The 26,222-nt window shown below is 37.4% G+C and overlaps 1 protein-coding gene across 2 annotated transcripts in view; it reads left to right on the forward strand.

Annotated features, from left to right (window-relative positions):
- Nucleotides 1-7,063: 7,063 nt before the first annotated feature.
- TMEM144 (transmembrane protein 144) overlaps nt 7,064-26,222 on the forward strand; it is a 28,984-nt gene continuing 9,825 nt past the window's right edge. The window contains exons 1-9 of one of the 2 annotated variants that reach the window (XM_012727015.1): nt 7,064-7,096; nt 10,427-10,587; nt 12,718-12,840; nt 14,611-14,710; nt 16,279-16,359; nt 19,448-19,529; nt 21,010-21,086; nt 23,015-23,133; nt 25,476-25,595. In XM_012727015.1, the coding sequence (XP_012582469.1) occupies nt 10,479-10,587; nt 12,718-12,840; nt 14,611-14,710; nt 16,279-16,359; nt 19,448-19,529; nt 21,010-21,086; nt 23,015-23,133; nt 25,476-25,595 (811 nt within the window). In that variant the 5' untranslated portion in view covers nt 7,064-7,096; nt 10,427-10,478. Of the gene's footprint in view, nt 7,324-10,426; nt 10,588-12,717; nt 12,841-14,610; nt 14,711-16,278; nt 16,360-19,447; nt 19,530-21,009; nt 21,087-23,014; nt 23,134-25,475; nt 25,596-26,222 lie in introns of both variants that reach the window. The other variant, XM_004685358.2, reaches the window with a different exon arrangement.

Below are 26,222 nucleotides of genomic sequence, written 5' to 3' on the forward strand. Positions count from 1 at the left end.
ATATATATATAAAACTCAAACTCTTTTAATACCTTGACAAAATCATGCAGGAAGGGACAGCTACATATGCATGATATTTTGAACTACAATAAGTTACAATAATACAGGATAGAAATAGACATTAGCTTAGACTAAGAAAGCAAAAACCTTCCCTACTACTCATCATTTCAGAATCAGAACTGCAGATAGAGTCAGGTGCAAATTTATTTAATAACAGTACATGCTGAAGCCTTAAAATGCCATAGCAGCCCTGTTTTAAGTGTCTAAAGAAAGCCCTCTCTGGTGGTGCAACGAATTAAAGCGCAGCACTGTGAAACTAGCTGCAGCCACAGCTGCTTCAAAGCGAGTTCAGTCCTGGCCTGGGAGCTGCCCTCCATGGCACGGCAGACCTCTCCTTTCTGCCCACTGCTCCCCTCAGCAATGTACTTCGTCAGTCGGCCTGTTCTGCTCCCCACTCTATCTCTGGTGAATCCTCTCACTGCCCTGCACCTCTGGCCTATACCCCAGTTCTGTATGCATAAACAAATATATTTTTAAACAAGAGTATCTAAAGATTTCTCGTTGAGAAATATTCTTCATCAAAAGCACAGATTCTCAGAAACAGAAATGACTTCAGTAAGAATGAAACCTCCCACTGCTGTCGGGGAGCTGCGCAAAATGACTCAGGAGGCTGCCTTGATTTATCATCCACCGGCAGAGCCTCAGGCCTGTTGGCCTCTGGACAGAGTATTTGACATTTTGCCTTTGCCTCAGTGAACACAGAATCACAGCTCTACTTCACAGTCCACACCTGATGGGGAGCCCTTTCCACACAGCCCACCTTCATCTTGAGCTTATTAACTCTCAGTTCAGGAGAAAGACAATCCCTGCTGATTCATGAATATGCCCATTAGAAAGAAGATAAAGGAATACACAAAACTAAACCAAGACAGATCCTAGAAATCTAAATATAGAATTAAGGCTACTGGAGAGGGCCGAGGGGGTGAGGAGTAAAGGCAAGTGGGTTCCACAGACGGGTGGCTCTACCTGTGCTTTGGTATTAGGGGAGATGTGTTGCATAAATCTGAAGAGGTGTAACCTGTACCCTTAAAGCATATCCAGTGTTGTAAACCAGTGACCTCAATTTAAAACAACAAAAAATAACAGTTTGACAAATGAAGTTGATGTGACAGGAAGCATAAAAATAATAAACAGAATTTTCAAACTAAAAAAAAAATACTACTTCATTTGCATTGTACCTAGACTCCACACTTTTGCCAAGTCCTGTAATAACACATGACCTTACTTTGGTGAAATACACCACAGTTCCTTTGATGTCTAGTTCTACCAATTTCAGTGGGGCAGTCAACCAAAACTAGTTGGTCTACAGATTTATCCTTGGTGGTCTGAGACTGATTGGACTAGGAAAAGACTCTGATATTTTACATGTTCAACATATTTAACCACATATGTTCTATGCTACTCTATACCATAAACAGAACAAAGTAATCTAATTGCAAACCAAAGGAGGTGTAGAGCATAAAAATTTTCATGCTACAAAGACCAAAAAAAAAAAAAAAAATCACTGTCTTTAAAAAAAAAAAAAAAAAAAAAAATCACTGTCTTTAAAATGAGAAGTAAACCAAAACTGATTTTCTTTCTCTTTCCTAAAATTCTGTCTCTGGCTCTAACAACCACCAGCAGCAGGAATCAACTTGTCAGCATGTAAGTAAGGCACCATCGACATGAGCCGTAGGCCCCAAAACAGTAATGATCAAAAGGAGGGATTTTTTTCATTAATCATCTGACCAAGCAAGTAATATGAAAATAAACTGCAATGCTTCAGAACCTCCCGAACTCCCTTTCCAGTCCTCATTCCTGACCTATGATCTTGATTCTCTATTTCACTCAGAAGCAGGGGACAAAAATCAGAAGAGACAGTACACAGTTATCTTTCTACATTCTTGCAACTGCACCTAACCTGTTGCTACCACCTACCCCTCAGTGCCCCTAACCAAGGCTGTTCCCTCTGTTTTTGCCCTGAACGCCTTTGTTCGTATCCAGGCAAGGACATTGCCCCAGTGATCCTGCCCTGTTCATCTACCTCCAAAACAGCCCCAATGATTCTCAACTCCCCATATCCACACCAAGATGCAGATCCCTCATGCACTGAGTCAGGGATGTACCATGTGACAACAGAATACTGCAGAAGGGACGCAATGTGACTTCAGAGGCTAGGTCATAAAAGACAATGTTGGATTTCTCACTCTGAGGAAAGTCACACCGTGTCATGAGAATACTCAAACATGCCTAAGGTGAGGACCATGTGAAGAGGAACTGCAGGTTCCCACCAGCAGCTGGAGTCAACCTGTCAGTCATGTAAGTAAGGCACTGTGGACATGAGCTGTAGGCCCCAAAACAACTCAGATGACTGGAATTTGACACAGAATCTCACTGCAGCTTAGGAGAGACTCTGAGAACTCCAAAATTTTGAACCATAGAAGGTGCTGTTGAAATTTTTGGAGAAATTTGTTACACAGCAAAACAGAACTGATGCATCTCCTGTGATCAAAATACTTGGTGACTCCCATTGTCCCCAGAATTTAAGTTCTCTCAGTGACCACAAGGCCCTTAGATCTTGTTCATTCCCTGTAACCCCTCTAATTACATCTTCTACTGCTCTCGTCACCACAGTGGATACAGCTATAGTGACCTTGTGGCCTTCCCTCAAATATGTTTCAGGCCCGTCCTCTCCTCTTTCTCCAATCTCTTTCAAGCCTTTACTCAAATGTCTTCTTTGTGGAGAGGCCTTCCCTGTTACCTTTCCAAAAATGCAGCTTCCTACATACACCCACACCCACTCACATTCTATAGCTCCTGTCATTAACTTTTTCCTTTAGATCACAGAACATGTATATTGCCTATTAGGCTGAAGGTCAAGTGGGTACAGAGAATTTTGTTGATTCTTAATATCTAGAGTGGTTTATGATTTAGTACAAACTCCAAAATTATTGTCAAATAGATGCTTGAATGTTAAATTTGGAAGATATACAAGTCAAAGGACTTTAAAAGTGCTCCAAATACAGACCAGTCATGACCTACCCCCATTTTATCAAGCTGTTTCTAAAATGTACTGCTATAAAAAAAAGTCTTTCCTAATGAGTTGTTTTATGAAAATAGCCATTATATAGGAAGTTTCCTAAACAATTGTTTGCCTTTCTATGTGAAGCTCAAACCAAAATCAAAAGCAATTTTAGTAACTGTGAAGGTCCTCAGAGTCTGGCATTTTGGTTTTTTTCATCTTGACTTATAGTTCCCAGTTTTCTATCATTTGTTCTGTTTACTACGTTCTTATTTTTTACAGCTCCTTCAAAGACTATGATATCAGTGTGCATAAATAATGGTGTTAGTGGTTTCTTAAACTCATTGTCACTTCTGTATATTATACTTACAGAATTGTGAACTCTTACAGTTGAAAGATTTCTAGGAGATTTTTTGACTTTCAGCTTAATCATATTTTTTCTTGTGAAAGCAGGAGTCGCATAGAGGAAATGAGAAGCTCTGATAATGATGCTTTTAGATACACTATACATTTTGACCACATGCAAGGGTGAGATAACAAAGCAAGCTGTTGATATTTACAAATCAAGAAGTTGAACTTTTCACAGATGAAATTACTTTTCCAGAGAGAAGGGCTATTAGATGAGACTAATGTAGATCTTCTAGTACCAGAGTCTTCCAGTAAAGACTTTTATGTTTAGGAGAGATTTTAATGTAAATGGAAGACCATCCATAATTGGGCTGTCCCTGTGCCTGACATAAAGCACTGAACTGGTACAGACCCTAATAAACGTCCTCAAGACTGACTCAGCCCCCAACTCACACATTTCAGGGAACTCACAACACTGCAAGCTCGTTTCTCTATGAGATTGTGAAACAAGAAGGAACACATGATCACTGAAGTCTCTTATAATTACAAATTAAAACAATACTAAGCATAGTCAGCCTTGTATTTTTAGAGACAGCTTTGTCGCCAAAAATTATGTTTGTCTTTGAGAGTATAAATGTTTGAAAAGGGAAACTTATTTCTTCAAAATTCTTCTGAACTATTAAATCCATCCCCTCTCATGTGAAAAGTGTTAGTTTCTTTCATTCATCTTAAAGCGCCATTATTCTTTTAACTTCCACCAGCTTATCTTACCCTGTAGTTCAGGAACGTGAGTTATATTTAAAGCGGGATTTCCTTTCAGGTATAACCTAATAGCAAAAATTAAAAGGATACCCCCACCCCCTTCCCGGTCTCCACTACGGGCACAAACCGAAGAGTCCAGGCACAGATGTACTGGCCCAGCAAAGAAGTTGTCAGCAACAACCAAACATTGTCTCTGAGCTAATCAGTAACTTCAAAAAAAGAAAACCAAAAACAGCTTCAAGTTTTATGGCGTGGCTAACATTCCCAGTTCCCAGAAGATAAGGCTCTGAATAGAGTAAGTTTTAACAAAGCCCGTTTTCCTAGCTACAAAGACAACATCAAGTAGAAACATTAAGCAGACCTCTGCCCAGATATATTCTCCCTAAAATTCCTGAAAATGTAAAATGTTTTCCCTGTAGACGACCTAAAATCCTCACTGTATGTCTCAGAATGCAGGCAGTTTTCCCAGAGTAATCTGTACCCAAGTTCAAGTCCTCAGTTTTGATTCTTTAATAAATTCAGTTTTAAAAAAAAATATGCATAAAGAAATGGGGTGTAGGCCAGAGGTAGAGGGGTGAGAGGATTCATTAGAAGCTGAGTGGGGAGCAGAACAGACAGATGTACTAGAATACACTGCTGAGGGGAGCAGCGGTCAGATCAGGGAAGGTCTGCTGCGCCACGTGGGTCACCTCCCTGGCTGGGGATTGAACTCGTGCTGCGCTTTAACACCTTGCACCACCAGGAGGCCCAATAAACTCAAATTTTAAAAGGCAACACAGAATTCCTCATTTTCAGATGGCCCTTATTTTTTCCTTCTTATAACTCCAAAACTTTTGCCAACCCCTATATGTCACAATTAATTGTCACTTTCCTGGAGTCATCTTCCTTTAACTCTGAGTTTAGGACAGATCCCAGCACTGCCACTTTTAAATTTATCTGTTCATATCTGTGCCCTGGCTATTCTAGATTCACCTGAAGTAGGGCTCTGTGGGTCTGGAACAGCACTGCCCAACAGAACTTCCTGTTCTGATAGAAATGTTCTCTAATCTGCACAGGTGGTACTGGGCACTTGAGAGTACTCAGTGCAGTGATCTGGCGAATGCTTTTTTCTAATTTAAATTTGAATAATCATATGCAACTGGTGGGTACATAGCAATTCAGTTCCAAAATCTAAATCAAGATGCCAGGAATCTGGGTCACCCATTTTCCCCAGGTGATTCTTATTAGCAATAAAATTTGACAAGAAGTGACTCCCACAGGCAGAGTGCTGGGAAATGGCAGCCATTTATCTATGTACAGCCCTCAACTGGGAAGAAGATGCTTATTAAAGTGAAGGCTTTGGTGGGAAAGGAGATTGACATTGACAAGGAACCCACAGACATGGTGGAGGGAATCAAAAAGCGTGTGGAGGAGAAAGAAGGACACTCCCACACCCCCACCCCAGGCAGTGGTTCATCTGCAGCGGCAAACAGATGAATGATGACAGCAGCTAATTACAAGCTTCCACACGGTGCAGTCTGGTGTTGGCTCTGAGAGGACGAGGTGGTCTTAGGCAGTAATGGGCCCACCGTCCATTCTACTTCCTTTATCCTGTCACTGGTAAGGAGGCCACCTCTATCCACTCACTCTGGGATGCTAAAACCGCTGACCCTTCTGCGGGACATCCAGTCCTGAGTGTACCAGTGGGAGGCTGAGGAGCAAGATGCAGTATTCTTAGCCAAAATGCCCTCTTCACTGGCTTTTGTTTTTAGTTCACAGTCCTGTGTGCTTCTCTCCCTGCAGCTACATCCCTGGCTGTCAAAGAAATATTACTTACCCTCCTAGAAAAAAATCATGCTGACAACTATTGATCTAGAATGTGATTCTTAAGTCTGACTTCACATTGAAATCAAGGAGGAGGTATTAAAAGAAAATGATTTCTGAGTTAGAGCTCCAAGAAATTCTATTTCAAATGGTCCTGTGTGGGGCCCAGTCCAGCAGTCCCCATTCTCCAGAATGTCATGTTGTCTGGGTTTCAGTTATCCAGGATCAAAGGCAGTTCAAAGAAATTTCATACAGCAATACATTTTCAAAAAGAAAAAGACCACATTCACATAACTTTTATTAAAGTGTATTATTATAATTGTTACATTTTAAAATTATTATTCTTAACCTCTGTCTCATTTATAAACCAACCTTACCATAGGTATGTAAATAAACAAAAAAAAATGATAGGGTTCAGTAAATACTGTTAGGCACCCCCTGGGGGTTCTGGAAGGTATTCTCTGATGTGGGATGTACTGTACTAGCATTTAAAAATAAAACAAAAGACCCCCAGGGCAATTGTAATGTGCAGTCAAGCCTAAGATGCTTAAAACATATGGTCTCATAAAGCTCTCAGTACATATGAGATAAATATATAAATTAATGTTCTGGATGCATATAGACTTACTAATTACAAGTTAAATTTTGTTCTGTCTCACATTAGAGAACATTAGTTTACTTATTACCTGCAGATAAATGAAGTTTATTGCCTATAGTTCTGGCACATTTCAGAACACATGTGATGTAATATTGACATGATTGCTTGCTGTCTCTCTAGTGACATGCCAGGTTCTATTGAATGTCTTGATATTGGAGGGGGGGAGGGAAACCCTCAACTCTAAATATGCTTTCATAGCGATGTGAAAAATACCTGTTTTGTTTCATCCATAAATAAATAAATAACGCCTAGCCCTGTGGTATTTATAGAGGGTGACACATTCAGGAACAGTCATCTCTTAACACAGTCTTTTCATTTGATTGACAGTTGGCTTGAGAACTCCTCATTGGAGCCACGGGAGTCACGTGACCGTGCAAGCCTGCTGAGCAGCTAGAGGAAGGAGTTTCCCAGCCGGCTGTTTCTGAGTAGGCCTCTGGGTCTCCCTTTACCTCCTGTGAGCTTAGGTAACTGTCTCTGTGGGTAGTAAAGGCTGAACAAGCAGCCCCAGCAAGGAAATGGGCCCCCGGGTCGAAGGTGCTTGAGCCTTCCTGCCCTTCAGACCCAGTACTTAAATCATTGTCCAGGCAGAAAGCAAAGGCTGGCAAAGTTACCCTAGCAGCAGAGGGACCGAGGCAGGCGAGTCTCAGCTGAGAGGAGGAAGCCGCCAGTCCGGACGGACCAGACTGACGCAGTGAGTACAGCAACTCAAAGAAACCCAAGCAGCTCTGCAGAGGAATGTCTGCTGAGTTTTCAGAATCTGCTCATAACTTAACAAATTCTAGACTGAATAAATACGCCAAGCTCTGCTAATTTTAACCGAGATGGCCAGAGTTTGCTAGATTTGAGGAAATTAACATGAAACTAAAACTATTTAGTTGAAATAAAAGGAGCAGCATTGATCAGAATGCACCAAGCACAAACCAAAAATGTCTGTATGATTTAAATAACTGGGGAGAAAGTTTGAGGAAAACTACTTATAATTAAAGAAAGAAAAATACTACAGTAGAACAAAAATGAAATACAATTGAATAAAATAAAAGTGGAAGCAATTTTATTATAAAAGTAGACTTAATGGATTTATTCTAGAAAAAAATTGGGACTACAGTGCTGGCTAAGAAAGATGATTATTTTTCTTTTCCACAAAAATTTTATTAATCGAGAAAAAGGTAGACTTTTTCCTAAAGATAAAAAATTGTCAAATCAAACTGAAATTATATCACATGCATTCTGGTATGTACCAGAATTGCATGCTATAAATTTCATTTATCTGCAGGTAATTGCTTTAAATAAAACCATGTTCATTCAGCAGTCGAAATTCAGTCCATGTCTTTTGATTAGCAATTCAAATTGTTCTTTCGATGGGATGAAATCTGAGAGGTTTAGGCTGTTAATATTCTTAACAGAGCCATCTTCACTAAAATAGTTGCCACTTTCAAGGTGAGACCTTACCAATGAGCTTATAAAGGCTTTGTTTCATTTTCTTATTTTCATTAAAATGCAAAAAATCTTGGTTTCATAACTTGGTTAACACCCAGTTATATGTGTCTCTAGTCCCATGATCTTCTCCCTAACACCTCCTGTCCTGATAACTTAGCAGCACGCCACCTGCTATGTAACCCATACAAGCAATAACCCATATTAACCATGGCAGGACTAAATCATTTTCCAACTAACGGTTAAAAGTATTGTTCATAGGCCCTCCCTGGGGGCGCAGCGGGTTAAAGCACTGCACTGAGAAGCTAAAGCCACTTCCGCATGAGTTCGATTCCCGCCTGCCCAGGAGGTGATACATGGTGCGGCAGACCTCTCCTGACCCGCCCGCTGCTCCCCTCAGCAGTGTACTTCGTTAATCTGCCTGTTCTGCTCCCCACTCTGTCTCTGGTGAAGCCCCTGAGCTTCTGGCCTGTACCCCAGTTCTGTATGTACAAATATATATAAAAAAAAAAATCTTAAAAAAAAAAAGTGGTGGTCATATTCCTAAAGTAGCGTTGTGTCAATGTTTAAAAATGTCTAGGTGTCTCTCCCTTGAGTACATCCCCAGGGGAGATGATGCAGTAGCAGTACCTTGCTAATTATTTTTTTAAGAAAGCATGCACAATTTCAAATATTTTTCTCACTAAAGTTACTGAACAATTTTGAAATTATTTCGTTTTCACTTAAATTATCCATGTTACTGCCAGAACATATAGTGTAGGTAGTTGTATATTTAATTGACTTTGCAAGAACCCATAAGGAACAATACATGAAAAAAGGAAACACCTATAAAGTGTTTATAAAATAACAAGGAAAGGTGATTTTTAAATGCACATCACAAGAAGCTGTCACTATAATATTAAATTTGGACAAAATAAAAAGAGTGGATTATCCTAAATTCTATTTCAGATAGCTTAGATAATAAAGTGAACCAAAGGGTTAATGTGCAAAGTAAGAATTCGAAACAGTATTGGGAGAAGACTCCGGTTCCTTCCTGTGATAAACTGACCTTTGTATGTTAGTTTTTTCATCTGGCTTGGACAACTGGAAAGGTGAATTGCATTCAAATGTTATTGAATGAAATATGTCTGGTTCTTGGCTATTGTGGTTTCAGGCCTTCACAGAGGAACCAAAACTTTTTATTAAGCAGAATGACCTGGTAGAACCTTCTGCAATAATGGAATGTTTTATAGTTTTCCTTGTCCCAAAGGTAGCTGCTGGGTTTAGGCAGCTATTGAGCACTTGACATGCAGTTCTTATGGCTGTAGCGCTGAATTGTTTTTTTCATTTGATTTCAATGCAAACTTAATCATATGTGGGTAATGGCTGACAGGCTACATACTGGCTGACTGTTCACATTGTTTTGCTGACTGGACACAGCCGCATGCAACACACCAGTGCTGACCCTGAACTTTAGGAGAGCTGTAGGAGGTTGCTTCATTTGCCAGCATTTTATTTTCAGTTTTTTCTTTTGAAAAAATTAAAAAAATATTTTTTATTTATGCATACATAACTGGGGTACAGGCCAGAGGTGCAGAGACGGTGAGAGGATTCTCCAGAGACAGAGTGGGGAGTAAAACAGACAGAAGGATGAAGTCACTGCTGAGGGGAGCAGCGCGGGTCAGGAGAGGTCTGCCGCGCCATGTGGGTCACCTCCCAGTCCAGATATAGAACTCAGGTTGAAGCGGCTGCAGCCAGCTTCACAGTGCTGTGCTTTAACCCATTTCACCACCAGGGAGGACCCTTGCCAGTGTTTTATTAAGTCATAAAGATAGAGGGTTCTTGAAGTGTTTAAACTCATACACAATGAGGGAACAACCCTACTGAAGAAAACACTTTTGCCTTTTGGGGTTCCGAGTATGAGCAGTGATACAACTTAAATGTGCCCCTGAGCTCACATCTTAAATAAGCACTTTTGTTTCCAAGGTACTAGTAGCTCTGAAAGTCTCCTACAAGCTCTGTCCTTTGTCACAACAACCAACTGAAATAGCACTCTAGTCCAGAAATCTTTTCATTTTATCACTCCATGTACACAGGAGAATTTTTAAATAATATAATAAAAATAGTAACCAGATCTTAGAAGATGATAGCTTTTCAAACTCTTAAGTTGTTTGTTTTTTTTTAATTATAGACCAGTGACCAAAAAAGATTTGTTGGTAAAATGAATTTAAAGGTGAATGAGTGGATCATGCAATTTCATAATGTCCTGCTTCTCAGAAGAAGCAATCTTAGCAAACCCTTCAGAGTCAATAAATACCACACAGTAATCACAATTTGATCACAGATTCATCACTTCTTACTTCATTTCTGTTTCATTTCAGAAGCTCTTGAACAGTACATCAAGTAACCTGCTAACTCTCAGACAGTACAACCATGAGCAATAATACAACAGACCTAACCACTGGATTCATCTCGTCTGCGGTAGCTGTCGTCTTATTTGGCTCAAACTTTGTACCACTTAAAAAATATGATACTGGTGATGGTAATTATCTTTCATTCACTGTTACACCTTAAGTTATTTTTCAAATATGAAGTTTTCCTTTTTAATCTTTTTAAAATGATGACTATAAACCTAAATTTTGTTGAACCTGACATATGAATAGAACTTAAATGATTTGATAACAGTCATGTCAGTTAATCTGAGAGCTGGGCAGTATAAGAAAACCTGAAGATTTTGTTTTAGGGTAATGCTAGGATAGAGATTGTCAGGAAAAGTTTTCAACCATATGTTATGTTTACAGAAGAAGGATTTAGTACTTCTAACAACACATTTAATTACAGGATGATCTATAGAATAAAAAACAAATGAAGAATTAGAGAATCCCTTAGGGCAATTTTGACTCTGACAAAACACAACATTGAACACAGAAAATGACACCCAGATAAATGAAGATGTATATTAACACACGAAGTGTGTTCACACATCAGCCCCCGCCAAATCATTACCAGTGCTCTCAGATCCAGTGCCATTCCCATCTGTGTCTGGAGTTTGAACTCTCCTTCCACCACAAAAATTCATGATTCCAATACCCTCCACAATAAGAAAACTTCAAGTTTTTTTTTTTTTCAAATTAAAGTACCATGTTTACAGTCACATTTGTGAATTTCTTAACTTTTTAACCAGTATGAAACTACACTGCCATTTTTATTGGTTTCCTATCAGTTTTAGATATTGTTGATGAAGTTTTTGAATGTTGTGTCCTTAGCCCCATTTTCCCTGTTAGGTCTCTGGTTTTTGTTGCAGGATTTTGTATAATGCAGTGATTTTTAGGAATGCGTATGTCACATCTTGTAGAAATAACTGTAATGTGAATTTTAGGGAAGGTAAAGCAACAGTTGTTTTTACCTATCTGCCTTAAAGTCAGGAAAAGGAATTAGAGAGGTTTTGGTGAATACCTATTGCTGTACTATTTCCCCAATTCCTATGTCTTCATGTGACTTAGAAAATACAACTATGAATCTTCAGAAACTTCCTTCTCTTTTCCTTTAAAGTAAGACAACAATGGTAACAACAAAAAGAACAAATCCACTAAGTTGTAGGGAAACAGTTTTTTTTTTTATAATAGTTTGTTTTTACATCATTTTGTGCCTTTTTCCATCTTTTTTCACCCATGGGCCATCACCATAGTCTAATGCACTACCCCTCCACCCTGTTTTTTAATCCCATTCCTCACTCCACCCTGTAAAATGCCTCTGGGATATAGTTGTTCATTATTATTATTGGGGAAACTGGCTGTTAGGAATTTCAAAACAACTGTGTGATCCTGGAAAACTCTTATCAGATCCACTTTCAGTTTCTCTTTCCCTGTTGTGTCTCTAAGTCGGGATCCTAAAAGTTGGTATCTTAGAAGTTACCTACCATTTTCTTTTTCTTTCCTCCATCATGAGATAGAATAGAAATAGGGAAAAATCACCCAAAGTTAAGACTACAAAAGTTAAGTAATACCAAAGAATTCTTTTCTTTTAATCCCTTAATGAAGCATCAATAACATGCAGATAGACCTCATATCACTAGGTAATCTCCAAATAACTGCTAAATGGAAACCCAGAGCCTAGAAAGGAGGTAGAACAGACCTTGAAGGTTGCATCTTAGGCTTGCAATGTCTACCTCATAACCTCAACTGTGACTGTATGAGGTCTGTAAATGGCCATAAATTTATGTGTCTCCCAAACGTGGCATAAATGACCCACAAAGATTTAAATAGCTGTTGATAGTCTGAAGAGACAGCAATCAGCAATGGCACCTGACTAAAATACAGATTTGGCTTTGTCACTACTCTTTGGTAAAGTATTCTTATTTATTTAATAGTTGGGGGAAATTTTAAAAGATTGTTAATCAAGAAATTAGTATATAGAGAAGGTGTTCAAGCCAAACAACCTGGACATAACTCTAGTTCCACAAATTTTAGTTTTTTTAATCTTAAATTTATATTCTCTCTCTTTGAACTAGGGTTAATTATGATATAGAGTACTGTGAGAATTATAGTTAATATGAAAAGTACCTGCAGTCAATAACTTCTGGCCTTTCCTATAATAATATCGCTTTGATAGCCCTGATCATCAATTGACTAAAATCAATTTGAACTACTGACGACAATTTTTTTATTTCCAGGAATTTTTCTCCAGTGGGTACTTTGTGCTGCCATATGGTTGGTGGCCCTGGTGGTCAACCTGATACTACATTGCCCAAAGTTTTGGCCTTTTGCAATGGTTGGGGGCTGCATCTGGGCCACAGGTAATGCATGATACAATTTAGTATTTAAACATCTAATGCTATGTTGAAAGTAACTCATTCACAATAGAAGGAAATAGCACAGAAAGGAATTCTGAATAATGCTTAGTTATAAACACTAGAAATTAACAATTTTACTTTTTTAATTCAGATACTTCATAGATATTTTGGTGCACAGCTTATCTCTTTCTGCTCAATGATTTCTAAGTCTCTATTAGAAAAATACTGTAGTAAAAACTGTTTCCATTTTCTCTGTCTAGTTGAGCTTAACTCATGTATTTATTGAGGTAGTCTTGTCTTTCTCTAGCATGTTTATCAGAAAATATTTATTAAATACTAGCCTTCCTAATACCATTTGCTTACTTTAAGGATAAGCAAACACAGACACATTACCCCAAAAACTTTGCTCCATTAATACCTAAAATAAAGAACTAGAATTTATAACTTCATTGTCCAAAGAATGCTTTCTTTCTATCAACATAAATATAGCCCAGCAGATCTCTCTTCTTCTTTAACAAAGAAAATTCCAAGTACCAAGGATCTTTAGAGATAATCTGACTTAAAGCAAATAAATTTTAAATTGCTAAAACTTTTTAGGTATCCACTTAATTTGAATCCTTGCAAAATTAATTGATCTGGAGAAGTTCATGAGTTGGAAGACAGAGCAATTAACTTTTAAATTGCCACTAGAATTTAATTATTATGCCTCAATTATACTTCAGTGATTGTTTACTGTGTCTGTCTAATGGGTAGAAGAAAACACAGAAAGCACACAGAACCTTACATTCACCCAGTCGGTTACTCTGGAATTCAGCAAGGGAAGGGTCTAAATTGAGAAATGTTGCAGAGGTGGTTGGTAGAGGCCATATGAACTGATTAGAGATGGGCAGGAGATGTAAGGGAGGAAGCAATGATGATGAAGGGGTCTTATTCTAAGTGATAGAGAGTAGTGATGCTACATAAGAAAAGGAAGGAGAGTGATGTGTTTGAAAGAGAAAATGATACTTTCAGCTTGGGATCTTCCGAATTTGAAGGCCCTTCCATTTCTAGAGTAGAGGACCTCTATTAGCAGTTTGGAGCAAAACAACATAGCTAAAACCATGAAATGAAACCAAGCACCTAGAGCAGAATATATCAAGAGGAGGAATGTGATCAAGGGAAAATATGAAGGGGGAACCTAACTCCAGAAGTTATGACAAGACAGATCAGCCAGAGAAAAACACTAAACAGAGAAACAGAAGGGAATCGGGAGCTAAGCGCATCTTGGAAGCAAAGAGACGAAAAAATTTAAGAGACTGAGTACAAAACAGTGGGTATAGAATCCAGAAGTCAGTGAGCATGGGAGAGCAAAATCTGGACTACTTTGAGCCAAAGAATTCTACTACTGGTTGACCCTAGGTTCAAATCTAAGAGAATGGTTACTACTAATTTTATTATTGACAACTTACACACAAAAAAAAAAAAAAAAGAAAGAAAGAAAAAGCTATAGAACAGAGAGAGACCTATAGACATATGTTAACATTGCAAAGCATTGGTACAGTTAGGCAAGGAAATAATTCAACAGTTTTCCTTGTAGGATTTTCTCCTGTCTAGTTCTTTAGCAATAAAATCATGAGTTTAACACCAAAGATGTAGTTATTTTAAAAATAATGAATTGCATTTTACTAAATTATTCTCAAACTACAAATGTCAGTTATAGTTTAAAAATTTAAATATATAAAGGCATTTTCTATATTGAAAATAACACATTTCTTCTATGTGTTACATCTACAGGCAACATTGCTGTTGTCCCAATTATCAAAACCATTGGTTTGGGCCTTGGAATCTTAATCTGGGGATCATTTAATACCTTAACTGGCTGGGCAAGCTCAAGGTAACATGAAGCAAATTATTTTGCCTAAGATTCTCTACACTTATACTGCACGTCAACCAGTGCTAGTGGCTGGCCTACCTGGGATGAGTAACATTTTCTTCTTACCCTCAGAGAGATGACAGCTGATAAGACATACACAAACTTTATGGTTACTATTTGTTCTAAATTCTAAAGGAGTGATCTAGGTATTTGATGAAGATATAGTAAAGAATTAGCTTTAAGAAATGGAAGTAGGGTAAAAGAAAGGGAACTGATACTTATTTTCACTTTCTTTGTATGACAATTTGCTGAACATTTTATAGGCATTATTTGCAACACATTTTTATAGAAACATGGGGTATGCACTATCTTAGATGAAAGCAGATATATGAAGAGTTTCAGTAACTTGCTGTAGGGCACAGGACTAAAAAGTCAAGATTCAAACCCAGTTCCAAAGTGCATATCCTTTCTTCGAAATACTGGGCCAAGGTTAACAAACTGTAACCCAGGATTGCAGTCCTTTTTTTTTTTTTTTTTATAAATAGTTACTGGCACACAGCCAAACTCATCCATGTTAAGTATTGACTATGGCTGCATTTACACTACAGTGGCAGAGTGGAGAAGCTGCTGGAGAACAAATGGTCCCCAAAGCATAAAATATTTACTCTCTAGCTCTTTTAAGGAAAGTCTGCCAACCCCAGCTCCCGTGTGGGCAGGCCAAGAGGGTCCCCATAAGTTACATGTGGCCATCTCTATTTAAAGGTAAAATAATTCCAGGGTGATAAAAGCAAACACCCAGGTCCTCAGTTGCACCTTCTGCTCAGTCTAGCTCCCTGCTGGTCTAGCGGCTGGGATTCAGCACTTTCAAGTGCTCGGTCTCATATATGACCAGCAACCCCTCTGCCTGTACAGCGCTAGGACATCCCATCATCACAGAAATGGCCCTGGCCAGCATTCAGATTAACATTCAAGATGGGATTAGGAAAATCAGGAGAAGGGAGGATGGAACTCTTACCGTGTTAGACTCCACTTCACATACAAAGCGTTATAAAGCAAACTAACCTCCAACATATTCCTTCCTGTCCTTTACCCATCTCTATTCTGTTCTTTACAAGTGCCGTTTCCTCTCTCTTCTTGACTTTTTAATCTCTTGTTCCCTGGATGGTGTGCAATGACTGCTGATAATGATCACTACATTTGGCAAGGCATGGCAAAGCAAAAACAATTTAACCAGGCAGTCATTTAAAACTATTTCAGTATTATACAAAATTACAGCCAGTTACAATACAAAACTCCATTAGCCCTGACTCAAGTTTTTCTTCCTTCTTCCATGGTCTTAATTAGAAAGGGATACTAACATATACTAACTCATTTAATACCATAAGAAACCTCTAAGGCAGCAGATACAATTACTATTCCATTAGCAAAATGAGAAATTGAGCACAGTCAAGATAAGTAACTTATCCGAGTCACAGTGAGTGAGGGACTTGGGATTTGAACATAGAAATCCGACCCTGAGTTTGTGTCCTTGAACACTACAACAAGTATATCTTCAGCAATCCCACTGCTGTGACTTTCTTCACGTCCAGGTTTGGCTGGTTTGGAATGGATGCAGAAGAAGTGGCAAAACCACTGCTGAATTACATCGGAGCTACACTGTCAGTCGTAAGGTAACGCAGTTGTTTCCAGTGATTTAGCTACCCTTCTGAACGTTTAGAATACTTTGCAAAGATTCTGATGCATTTGTCTTCTCTTCAACTCTCAATTTCATTTGCTTGACATGACTCTTCCTCATATTCTTCATTTGCAAGGACAGCCTTGGTTTTAGAGCGCAAAAAGTACTGCCCTGAAATTAGAAACTCCAGCATTTGCTTAAACTCTCAGAGAACAGTTTAGTTGTTCGATGCTCACTTTCATCTTTATAATAGGTAGAAAATCTTAACAGCAGTTTATAAATTAGAATCAAATGACACATTATTTTGCAAACTAAAATAATGCTCCCTAGGTAGGGAGTGTGCTTCCTGATGCCCCTGGAATAGTCATGATTCTCTCTTCTAACTACTGTTCACCCATCTTTGCCCACTTCCCTGTCCCCTTTTTTTTTTTTTGTTTTTGTTTTTGTTTTTGTTTTTTAAGCTGGGTAACATTGGTTCACAACTCTGTATATGCTTTAAGTGAATAGGTTCACATTCTTCAAATGTGTGTTCCCACCTGTGCCCACCGCTTGCTTAAATGTATCTGTTTCTAGTTGTTGCATTATATGAGTAAGGATGGACAGGAGTTTGAGTCTTTATCTGACAGTATTCTGTCACTAAAACTCTAACAGGAATTTTCCTCCCTAAATTTCATTTATATTCCCTGTCAGTGCCCCACATAATGGGTAGCACTCCCGGGAAGAATTTTAGTTCTTTTTTTATTCCTCAGGGAATGAACACTATCTCTTTTCTCTTTCTATGATGGTTTTTACCCAGCCGCATTCAGGAACAATCTCTTTGTCATTGAGATGTTGCTTTTGAGAGTGGTTCCAAGCCAATTGGAGAAGAAATAACATAGATTATTTTAAAATAGCAGATTCCTGACATTTTTAGTTAGAGGCAATTTTATGTACTTTGTCCAATTTACACAGCATTATAGCTTTGAATAGCTCTCTCCAAAACAATTTCTTTATACCCCCGAATTGTAATATAACATGCCTTAGTTTTGACTAAAGTAATTTAAAACAAATTTACCCAGTCCATCCAGCAGACATTGTTTTTCTCTATATTTCTCCTTTCTTTAGAAAAAGTCTGTTCTCTAAAAGTTGCATATCAACTTGGTTTCATGTTCTACCATGTCTTCTTATGTCACCTTGGGCAAATCACTGTATGTTTCCAGTCTTGTTTTCTTCATTTACAGAAGAGATAATAATAGTACCAAACTCATAAGACAGAGAGTTAAATGAAGCAAAATATGTTAACTGTTTTGTAATATGCTAAGCACATGGTTACTGCTATATATATTGTACAATTTTCACTATAATTATTTTATTAATAACTACTTTATGTTCAGTTCCTATTTCCCCTTTGGCATTCATTGTTTAACCCTATATGTTAAACTTATTAGTCCTCCGAACCATGCCATTTGCTTTGGCTCTTGGTCAGTGGCAGGGAAACACTATGTGCTCTCTTAGTAAGGGACCCAGCGCCCTTCAATGTTTTTCTGCTGATGACATCCTGGAACCCTTCTTTTCATTATTTTAACTCAGACAAATCACTTTATGCTAAAGGGAAATTGTTAATTAATTTGGAACTTCATAGTGTAAAGAAACGTGGAGTACAGTACCTTGTTTTAAGATGTCACTTCTCTTTTTTTTATTTAAATTATTGTTTCTATTTATTCTCTGTATAGTGTAGGTTTTGAAGGAAATCCATATGGGGAATTAGAATGAGATAGGTCAGTGGAGCAAAATGCAGAAAGCAATAAGAATCAAAAAGAAAAGTTAAATTTATAATTTTTACATAAAAGATAACATGTAATATGCATTCCTTGCATTCTTCTGTACTTAAGTAACTAGTAATACATAATTTCAGGGCATCCCTGGTGGTGCAGGTGTTGAAGCTATCACCAGCCACTGAGGCATGAGTTCCATTCCCAGCCAGGGAGGTGACCCACAGGGTGCAGTAGACCTCTCCTGTCTCACCTGCTGCTCCCCTCAGCAGTGGGATTTCAATCAGTCTGCCTGTTCTGCTCCCCACTCTGTTTGTGGTGAATCCACTCAACCTCCCCACTGCACATCTGGCCTACACCCCAGGTCTTATATGCATAAGTAAATAAGAATACATCCTTAAATAAAAATACATAATTTCAGCCTCAATTATGAAAACTTCTTATATTTTGAAAACTTCTTATATTTTAATTTTAAACCATGCAAATATATTTAAAATAGGAACGTCAATCCTATACCTAAGTTGTTCGTTTTCTTATGTTTATTCAATATTTTAACACATCTTAACATATTTTCTTGGTTGAAAAGTCAATAGTGCTGTGTATTACAAAGATACTGAATATGAATAGAAAGTACATTATGAGAGAGATGTTAAAGTGGAAAACTCATTAGGTTATGAGTCTATTTTTATCTCTTAAACTATACTCTGGAGATTTTTTTATATTAGAGCATAGAGGACGTTCTCATTCCTTTTTACTTTGCCCAGTCAAGGATATTATTAAACTTTGTCAATAAAATAGATGAGAAAGGGGATTGCAACTGAGATGGAAAAATGCACAAAATGATGTAAAAATAAACTATTGTGTATATATATTAAAAAATGGATGAGAATTTTCATTTCAATGTAGGTTTTATATATGTGCGTATATATGTATATATGTATATGTGTGTATGTATGTGTGTGTGTGTATATATATATATATATATATCACACCACACACACTCTATGTGTTTGCATATTTGCTTATTTTACCAGTGATTCCAGTGTTAAGCAGGGAAAATGAAAGATGGGGCCAAGGAAAATCAGCAGAAAGATATGATTGGAGGAGAAAGCTTATGAGTTCAGTTTTTAGCCTTTGCAATTAAGGAGAAGATACATCAAAGAGAATGACAGTCTTGGAGAAAATGACAGGCCACTGAAGGCAGGTTGGAAAGTGATCGTAATAGCAGTAATCATCATATTGCTGGGACTTGATTTAAACTTCTCTAGATTCAGACAGCTTAATATTAATGATAACTGTGGTAAAGATCACTAAAATTTATTTTCTTTACAGCGCTTTTGTATTTTTGTTCATCAAAACTAAAATACCAACTAACACATACTCTACAGACACCACACCGCTGATATCAGAGCATGTGAGTACATGAGACAGCTTGTTTTGAAACATGATAAAAAGAAAATTAATTCATAGGTTTGAAACATGAGATGGCGGTAGTTTTTAGTCAGAGCTAGTTCTGCAGAGCAACCAAAGTTCTGCCATAGCCTGACCTGCTGCAAGGTAAAGGCAGGAAATAGATGCAGAATCACTGATTCGACTTTAAGTAATCCTAAATAATTTGATACAGCAGCAAAACTGCATTAAATATGGATAGATTTTAAGAGAGATCTAACGCAGCACAAGCACCAGTGAGTGATTCATATACAAAAGTGATTTAGGGTAAAGCCCCAGTGAATTCTGAGCCAAAAGTCTAGTCTCTCCTCGTTCAAAGCTCTCTTCTCCTGCATGGGCACAGTGCTGAAGGTGCTCTGGACTGGCACCACACCCCCACTGAGGCACTGCATCCCCTGCCTCTACTCTTTATGTCAAAACTAAATTTTCTTCACCCTCCCTCTTCCCTTACCAAAACACTTTTGGGTAACTGATGCCTTAGTTAAACTGACATGAAAGTTCAAAAATAGATTATGTGTAAGAGGAAAAGTTGTTTATTAACCCACAGGCACCAGTAATCAGGGAATGTTTCAGTAGGAATGGAGAAGTTTGAGCTGAGAAAAGATCCCAGGTGTCCCTTGTCTACTTTATATTCCAGAAATGTATTAACCACCCTTTAAGGAAAGAACAAAGGAAACTGAATTAAATGCAAATAAGTAAAAGATATGTAGTAGGTTAGCTTTTTCTAAGCAAGGTGAAAGGATATAATACAGAAATGGCACAATCAGTGTATATTTAACCAAAAACCATAAGCTCCTCACATGAAAGGAAGTGTGATTGCCAAAGAAAAAAGTAGACTTAGCAAATGACAAGGAATTCAAATCTAGTTTCTTGTCTCTTACAAGAGCTGGAGGAATATAACATCAAGAAACTTCTGCCACAGGCAAAAGTGATTACAGTCAATAATAGATATATTAATTGCTCATAATATTTCTTGACTTAGAATATTAGCCTAATCTTGAAACATGTTTGGAAGTGTCTGAACTGATTCACTTAAAAAAAAATCTGAGTGGAAAAGTGCCTATTTACAATGAGGCATTAATATTAGAAGAGCTTGAGTTTTCCTTGGTTTTCATTTATTTACAAGTAATTAAAATATGCTAGTGAAACATAAAAAAAAACAATAACTTTTTTAGGTTTGAAAGGTGATAAAATAACTATATATTAAACTGAAAAAAAAATCCATGGAGTATTTGCCAACTGTCAAACCATTCTGAATGAAAGAGGAACAGACAGAATCAGAAGCAAGTATAAAAATATCTACAGAATCAGAATGCATAGTATATAAAGCTCATATTTTAAAGTGTTTAAGAGAGGAAAGAAAAACACTAAGAGCCAGTGCCACCAGAGTGATTACCAATCGAATGCCATTTTTTTGTTTTGCTTTGTACCAATGTTTTCAATAGGTGATCAACACAACTCCAGAGCCCTCTCCTGATTACACCTGGGTGGATAAATTGTCTACGGTGCAGCACCGCATAGTGTAAGAAGAGGTTTGGTTATTCTGTCTCATATTGGTTAGAGCAGGGATTACCAGAGTGGAGTGATATTCATCTGAATTCACACAGAAAACAGCAGCCCAGACTTTGACTCCCTTAGTTTCAAGGTAGAGAAGTTTCCTTATATTCCCTGCTGAGTTTCTGACTAAGGGGACTTTGGCCTCAATATTTGAACGATTCTTAAGCTGCCACTGAATTATCTTAGTTCATAAGCAACCTCCCTCATTTTTAGAACTTTTGTGTCTAAAACAAAAGAGGTAGGTTAGGCCACGGGTATAATGAGCAACATCAGGCATCACAAATGTATTAGGAAATGCAATTCTGTAGAGGCGTCCTGCCCAGGAGTCCTGCCCTCTGCTGGGAATCCCTCCTCTCTTGTGGGGGTTCATTATCAAACACAGTGGGGTAGTTTGTGTCTACAGTGGGTCCTAGCACTGTCTCCAGAAAGACTGGAGGAGTTGACTTCCCATCAGCTGCTAAATACAAGGGGTTTTTTGTTTAGCAAATGAATGTGAAATAGTGAATAATGTATATTTTTCAACTGATGACTAGTTTGGACTTTATATGATAACCCTTCTTTTGCTGCAAATATATAAAACATTTCCTTTTAAAACATACAGTAAACCCTCATTTAATGTCCTAATAGATTCTTGAAAGCTTCAACTTTAAGCAAAACTAGGAACAAGGAAAGTAAGTCTTGATAAGGTCTGTTTGTTCGATAATGGCAGGGACTGTTGTTTCTTCATTGATTTTAGAACAAAACCTACATTGAACAGAGTGACATTCATCAAGGTCCTGCTGGACACTCTCATCCTCACAGTGGGAAAGAGGCAGTGCCTGGCACATGAGCACTCTATTAATATTTGAATAAATGAAGGAATGATCTAACAAGCAAACAAGTTTGGAGGAAATATGTTACTGTTTTTCTTCAGAATGAAATAGATCTCGCAAACAAAACTTTTTTTTTTTTAATACAAAGCTTCTCCTTCTTGAAGGGAATATTTGTTAAGAAAAACATTTTTAAGCTTTTTTATCAATAGTTAGGCCTGGTCTATGTTTGGGAACTATGGAGTTCAGGCTTCCTACAACACAGGGATTTCCAATGTGGATAATTTACTGCCAAACTGGCCCTGAGAGTCCCTCTAGTCTCATATTCCTTAAGGTACTATTAAAATAGACTAAGAATTTGTTTTCAAGCTGAAAAAGGAATAGATAGTATTTGCCTAAAACCCTTCCTGTTTCATGTCATGGCCTTTGTATCAAGTTAAAAGGACTGGTCTGAAATATTAAGCACCTTCTCCCAACATCATTGGAAAGGCTTGTTTCATGCAGATGTATCCCACCTCTAAGGAGTCAACAAGACTCTTGTGCTTAAAGTGAAACATTTTCTGCTTATGAAGTAGTATTTTTACCTGAAATATCTAGGTAATTTGATTACCGTAGCTCTTCCTCTCGGCCTTGTCAACTAAGGCATCAGTTAGTCTCTGAATCCCAAGAGCTGTTTGAACAAACATGGTTGGTACTTAGTTTATCCTAACTCTGTACTAGATATTAGTTTTTTAAAAAAGCAAAGCCAACAGTGTCTGTCCACACATACTTCATAATTTAGAAAGCCAGATTTATATATCTAGACTATGTAATATGATGGCCATGTCCTCATTTATCTCCATGTGTAAATCAGGTACTCCCAAATTAGACAATCAGAGGCTAAAGCTCACCTCTGTCTTAGTTTTGACTCCATTTTGATATTGCTGGGTTCACCTATGAGTTCTCCAGTTACAGACCTTGAGATAGATGGGTTATTTCTGAATAAGTGCTTGTGATTTCCATTTGGAAGAATACTTTACTTATGACTCTGTGTGTGTGAGAAATACTGCCTTGAGTGAAAATTAATAATGATTTGTTTTTTAAGGGGCTGTAGTCTGGCAGTGATATCTGGGATACTCTATGGATGTACATTTGTGCCAGTCATTTATATCAAGGACCACAGCAAAAGAAATGATAGTATCTATGCAGGGGCAAGCCAATATGGTGAGAGTAAACAGTTATTTTACCTTATAAGTAAACTCAACACTTGTTTTTCAACTCAGCACTTGTTTTTCTACTCCATGTAAACCACAATGTGATTGTAGCAAATACTGTTATATAGCTTTGATCATACTTTTTCATTGTAAATGATGAATTAGAAAGACACTGAAAATTCAAATTAATAAAAGATTACTTGAGTATTTTATGTGATTCTTAACTTAGACATATATAGTCAACTTTCGTCTGGATTCATTTTAATGACTTGGATCTTAAACACATGGTTTCCAGCTTTACAGTAAGATTTGAGACATTTTCTAGTTAGATATTCTCTGGGGAAATATGTATTCTCCTCTTTATAAAAACTAAAGTGTAGTGCATAGTACTTTAAAATTAAATAAAAGTCAAAATATACCTTCATAAAGGTCAAAATATAGCCTATTTAGTCCTAGGGTGTTATTTTTCAAGCACAGAATAATACTCTGAAAGGTTCAGCATAAGTTTCCTTAATTATCTCTGTTTTTAGTATAGAATTGACCTCCTAGGCATAAACACACACTGTTTGCAATACTCTGGGTCAGACTGAAAGAAAATGAAAGAGTGTCTATGTCAGGGTAAGGGTACTGGGATTATTTTGACACGTAGCTTACACCCATGGGATAATATCAGTGAAATCACGGATAATACAGTTTTAAATCAAATGGCACAGAAAGTAAGAGCATATACAGCACAGTTCAGATAAGGGAGAAGTTTGCAGGGCAAAAGTCACAATGGATAGATTAAAGAAGAAGCTGATTTGAACTCAATTTTAAATGCATGAATGGACATTGAATCGATCTGTAGTTTATCCTTCCTTGTACTATCCAGTTCCATGAATTGTACTTACTGACCTCTTTTTAAGATTTTATGTAAATACTTTATTTATTTTTTTTTACTTTTAAGTGAAAAAAAATCTACAGAAATGGAAGAATGGTATATTAAAGAGAGGATTAAATATTAAAAAAAAAGTGGAACCAAGAGTCTAACAAGCTTATGCTACACAGACACGGCATACTCACTAGAAGTGAGCCATGTATTTGACTCTAAGGTCTCTTACAACCCTGGAGTAAATTCAGAACACATGACAAAAATAACTAATTGTTCACTGTGAGTCCAGTTGTTGTTGGTACTGGGATATAATAAACAATGTCCTTAACAATCTTTTTAATAAACAGAACAATAAGTTCTTAGGACTAGCTCTTAGGATAATTCAAATGTATCTGATAAGTGCATTTTATTACAATTTATTACAAAGTAATTGGGGGAGGCTTTTTTATTTCTTTTAACACATAGGTAGTGCATGTACTGTGCTAGGCAGTATTTTAAGCACTATAATAACAATCATCTGGTTGCTATGGTTGGATAACATTATTATCCTCATTTTACAACTGACAAAATTAAGACAGAGAGATTAGGTAATCTGACCAAGTCCCAAAGGTAACAAGTAGTGGATAAAGTATGCACTTGATGTGGTCTGTGCTTTTTATCACTAAGCTATGCTGTCTTTTGTGTGGTCACAGATGGATGTGTTGTTTTTACTTGCTCCAGAAGAAGGATTTAGTATTTTAGAAAAAATAGATAAACTCTTTGTCCCTCAAGCTTTCCTCTCTAAACATGACCATTCTTCTGGGTCAAAATGTAGGTGAGAGAAGCATTAGTCGTTGTGGTCTTCCAGCCAAGTAGCTGTTAAGTCGACCTTCTGTGTGACCAGACTATCAATCTGCTTAAACAGTTAATGGAAATAGGGTTTCTCAGACATTGAACCACCATCACTTGTTATTAAACCTTACCCATGGCGGGGAGGATTATAGTAAATAACTTAATTAAAGCCCTGTGGAATAACTTTCAGAATACCTTGTATATTGTAATCTGCCACAGATCTAGTTAGATCTCCATCTTGATCAACAAACTGTATAAATTTAGAACTCCCAGAATATTTCCACACTTTCCCCAACTGTATTTTACTTGGTAATTTGCTATCATTTCAACAGTCAGTAAAGTTAGGTCTTAATACCTATTTAGTTTTCATATAAGTCACATAATTTAATACTTACTTAGCATTCCATGATGATCATTAACACTAGCCTTTTAAATATGACTATAGTAACTAATTTGCTACTTAATATTTGCAGGTTTTAAGTATAATAATTAAAATTTTCTATAAATAGGATGCCAAAAATTAGGATGACAAAATTTAACAGTCCTTTGTTTTAAAGAATGATTTTTTGATTTGCCTTACTTTTATAAATCTGAATGTACTTGAAATGACTAAAGGATATACTTAAGCATTTTATCATCTCTATTTCCAGATCTAGACTATGTGTTTGCTCACTTCAGTGGCATCTTCCTTACAAGTACAATCTACTTTCTGGCCTACTGTATAGCCATGAAAAATAATCCTAGATTATATCCAGAAGCAGTCTTACCAGGTAAGAACAGTTACTACAGAGAATTTTCTCATTATGTAAAATTGTTCTCCTCCTTTCATTTAGCTTGAATAATTGTCATCTGGACACCAGACCATCCTGTGTGTTTGTGTGTGTTTGGTGCACGCTCATGCCTTTGGTCCACTTTATCACCAAATATAAATTATTTAAAAGTCTTGGTATGAAATGCCAGTCATCCTAAAAGAACCAAATCTTAAACAATGAATCTAAGACCTTTTCCTATGCAAAACATCTGTATTGCATCTCAGATTAGTATTTCTATGCTGTCTAAGGATTCACATTAAAATTCAGGATCCTAGCCCTCCCTGGTGGCACAGCAGGTTAAAACGCAGTACTGCAAGCTAGCATAGCTGTTTCAGTGTAAGTTCAATACCCCCTCCACCCCCCAGGTGATCCACATGGTGCGGCAGACCCGCCCCTCTGCTCCACTCAGCAGTGTACTTAGTGGGTCTGCCTGTCCTATTCCCTACTCTGTTTCTGGTGAAGCATCTCACCGCCCCTGCACCTCTGGCTTGTACCCCAGTTCTACATGTAAAATAAGTAAAATCTTAAAAAAAAAAAAAAAGGATCCTGTGACTACTAAAAAAAGTATCAGCAAATAGGAATCTG

The sequence above is a fragment of the Condylura cristata genome, unplaced genomic scaffold (assembly GCF_000260355.1).
Source record: "Condylura cristata isolate star-nosed mole 26May11 unplaced genomic scaffold, ConCri1.0 scaffold00018, whole genome shotgun sequence".
NCBI classification, from domain to species: domain Eukaryota; kingdom Metazoa; phylum Chordata; class Mammalia; order Eulipotyphla; family Talpidae; genus Condylura; species Condylura cristata.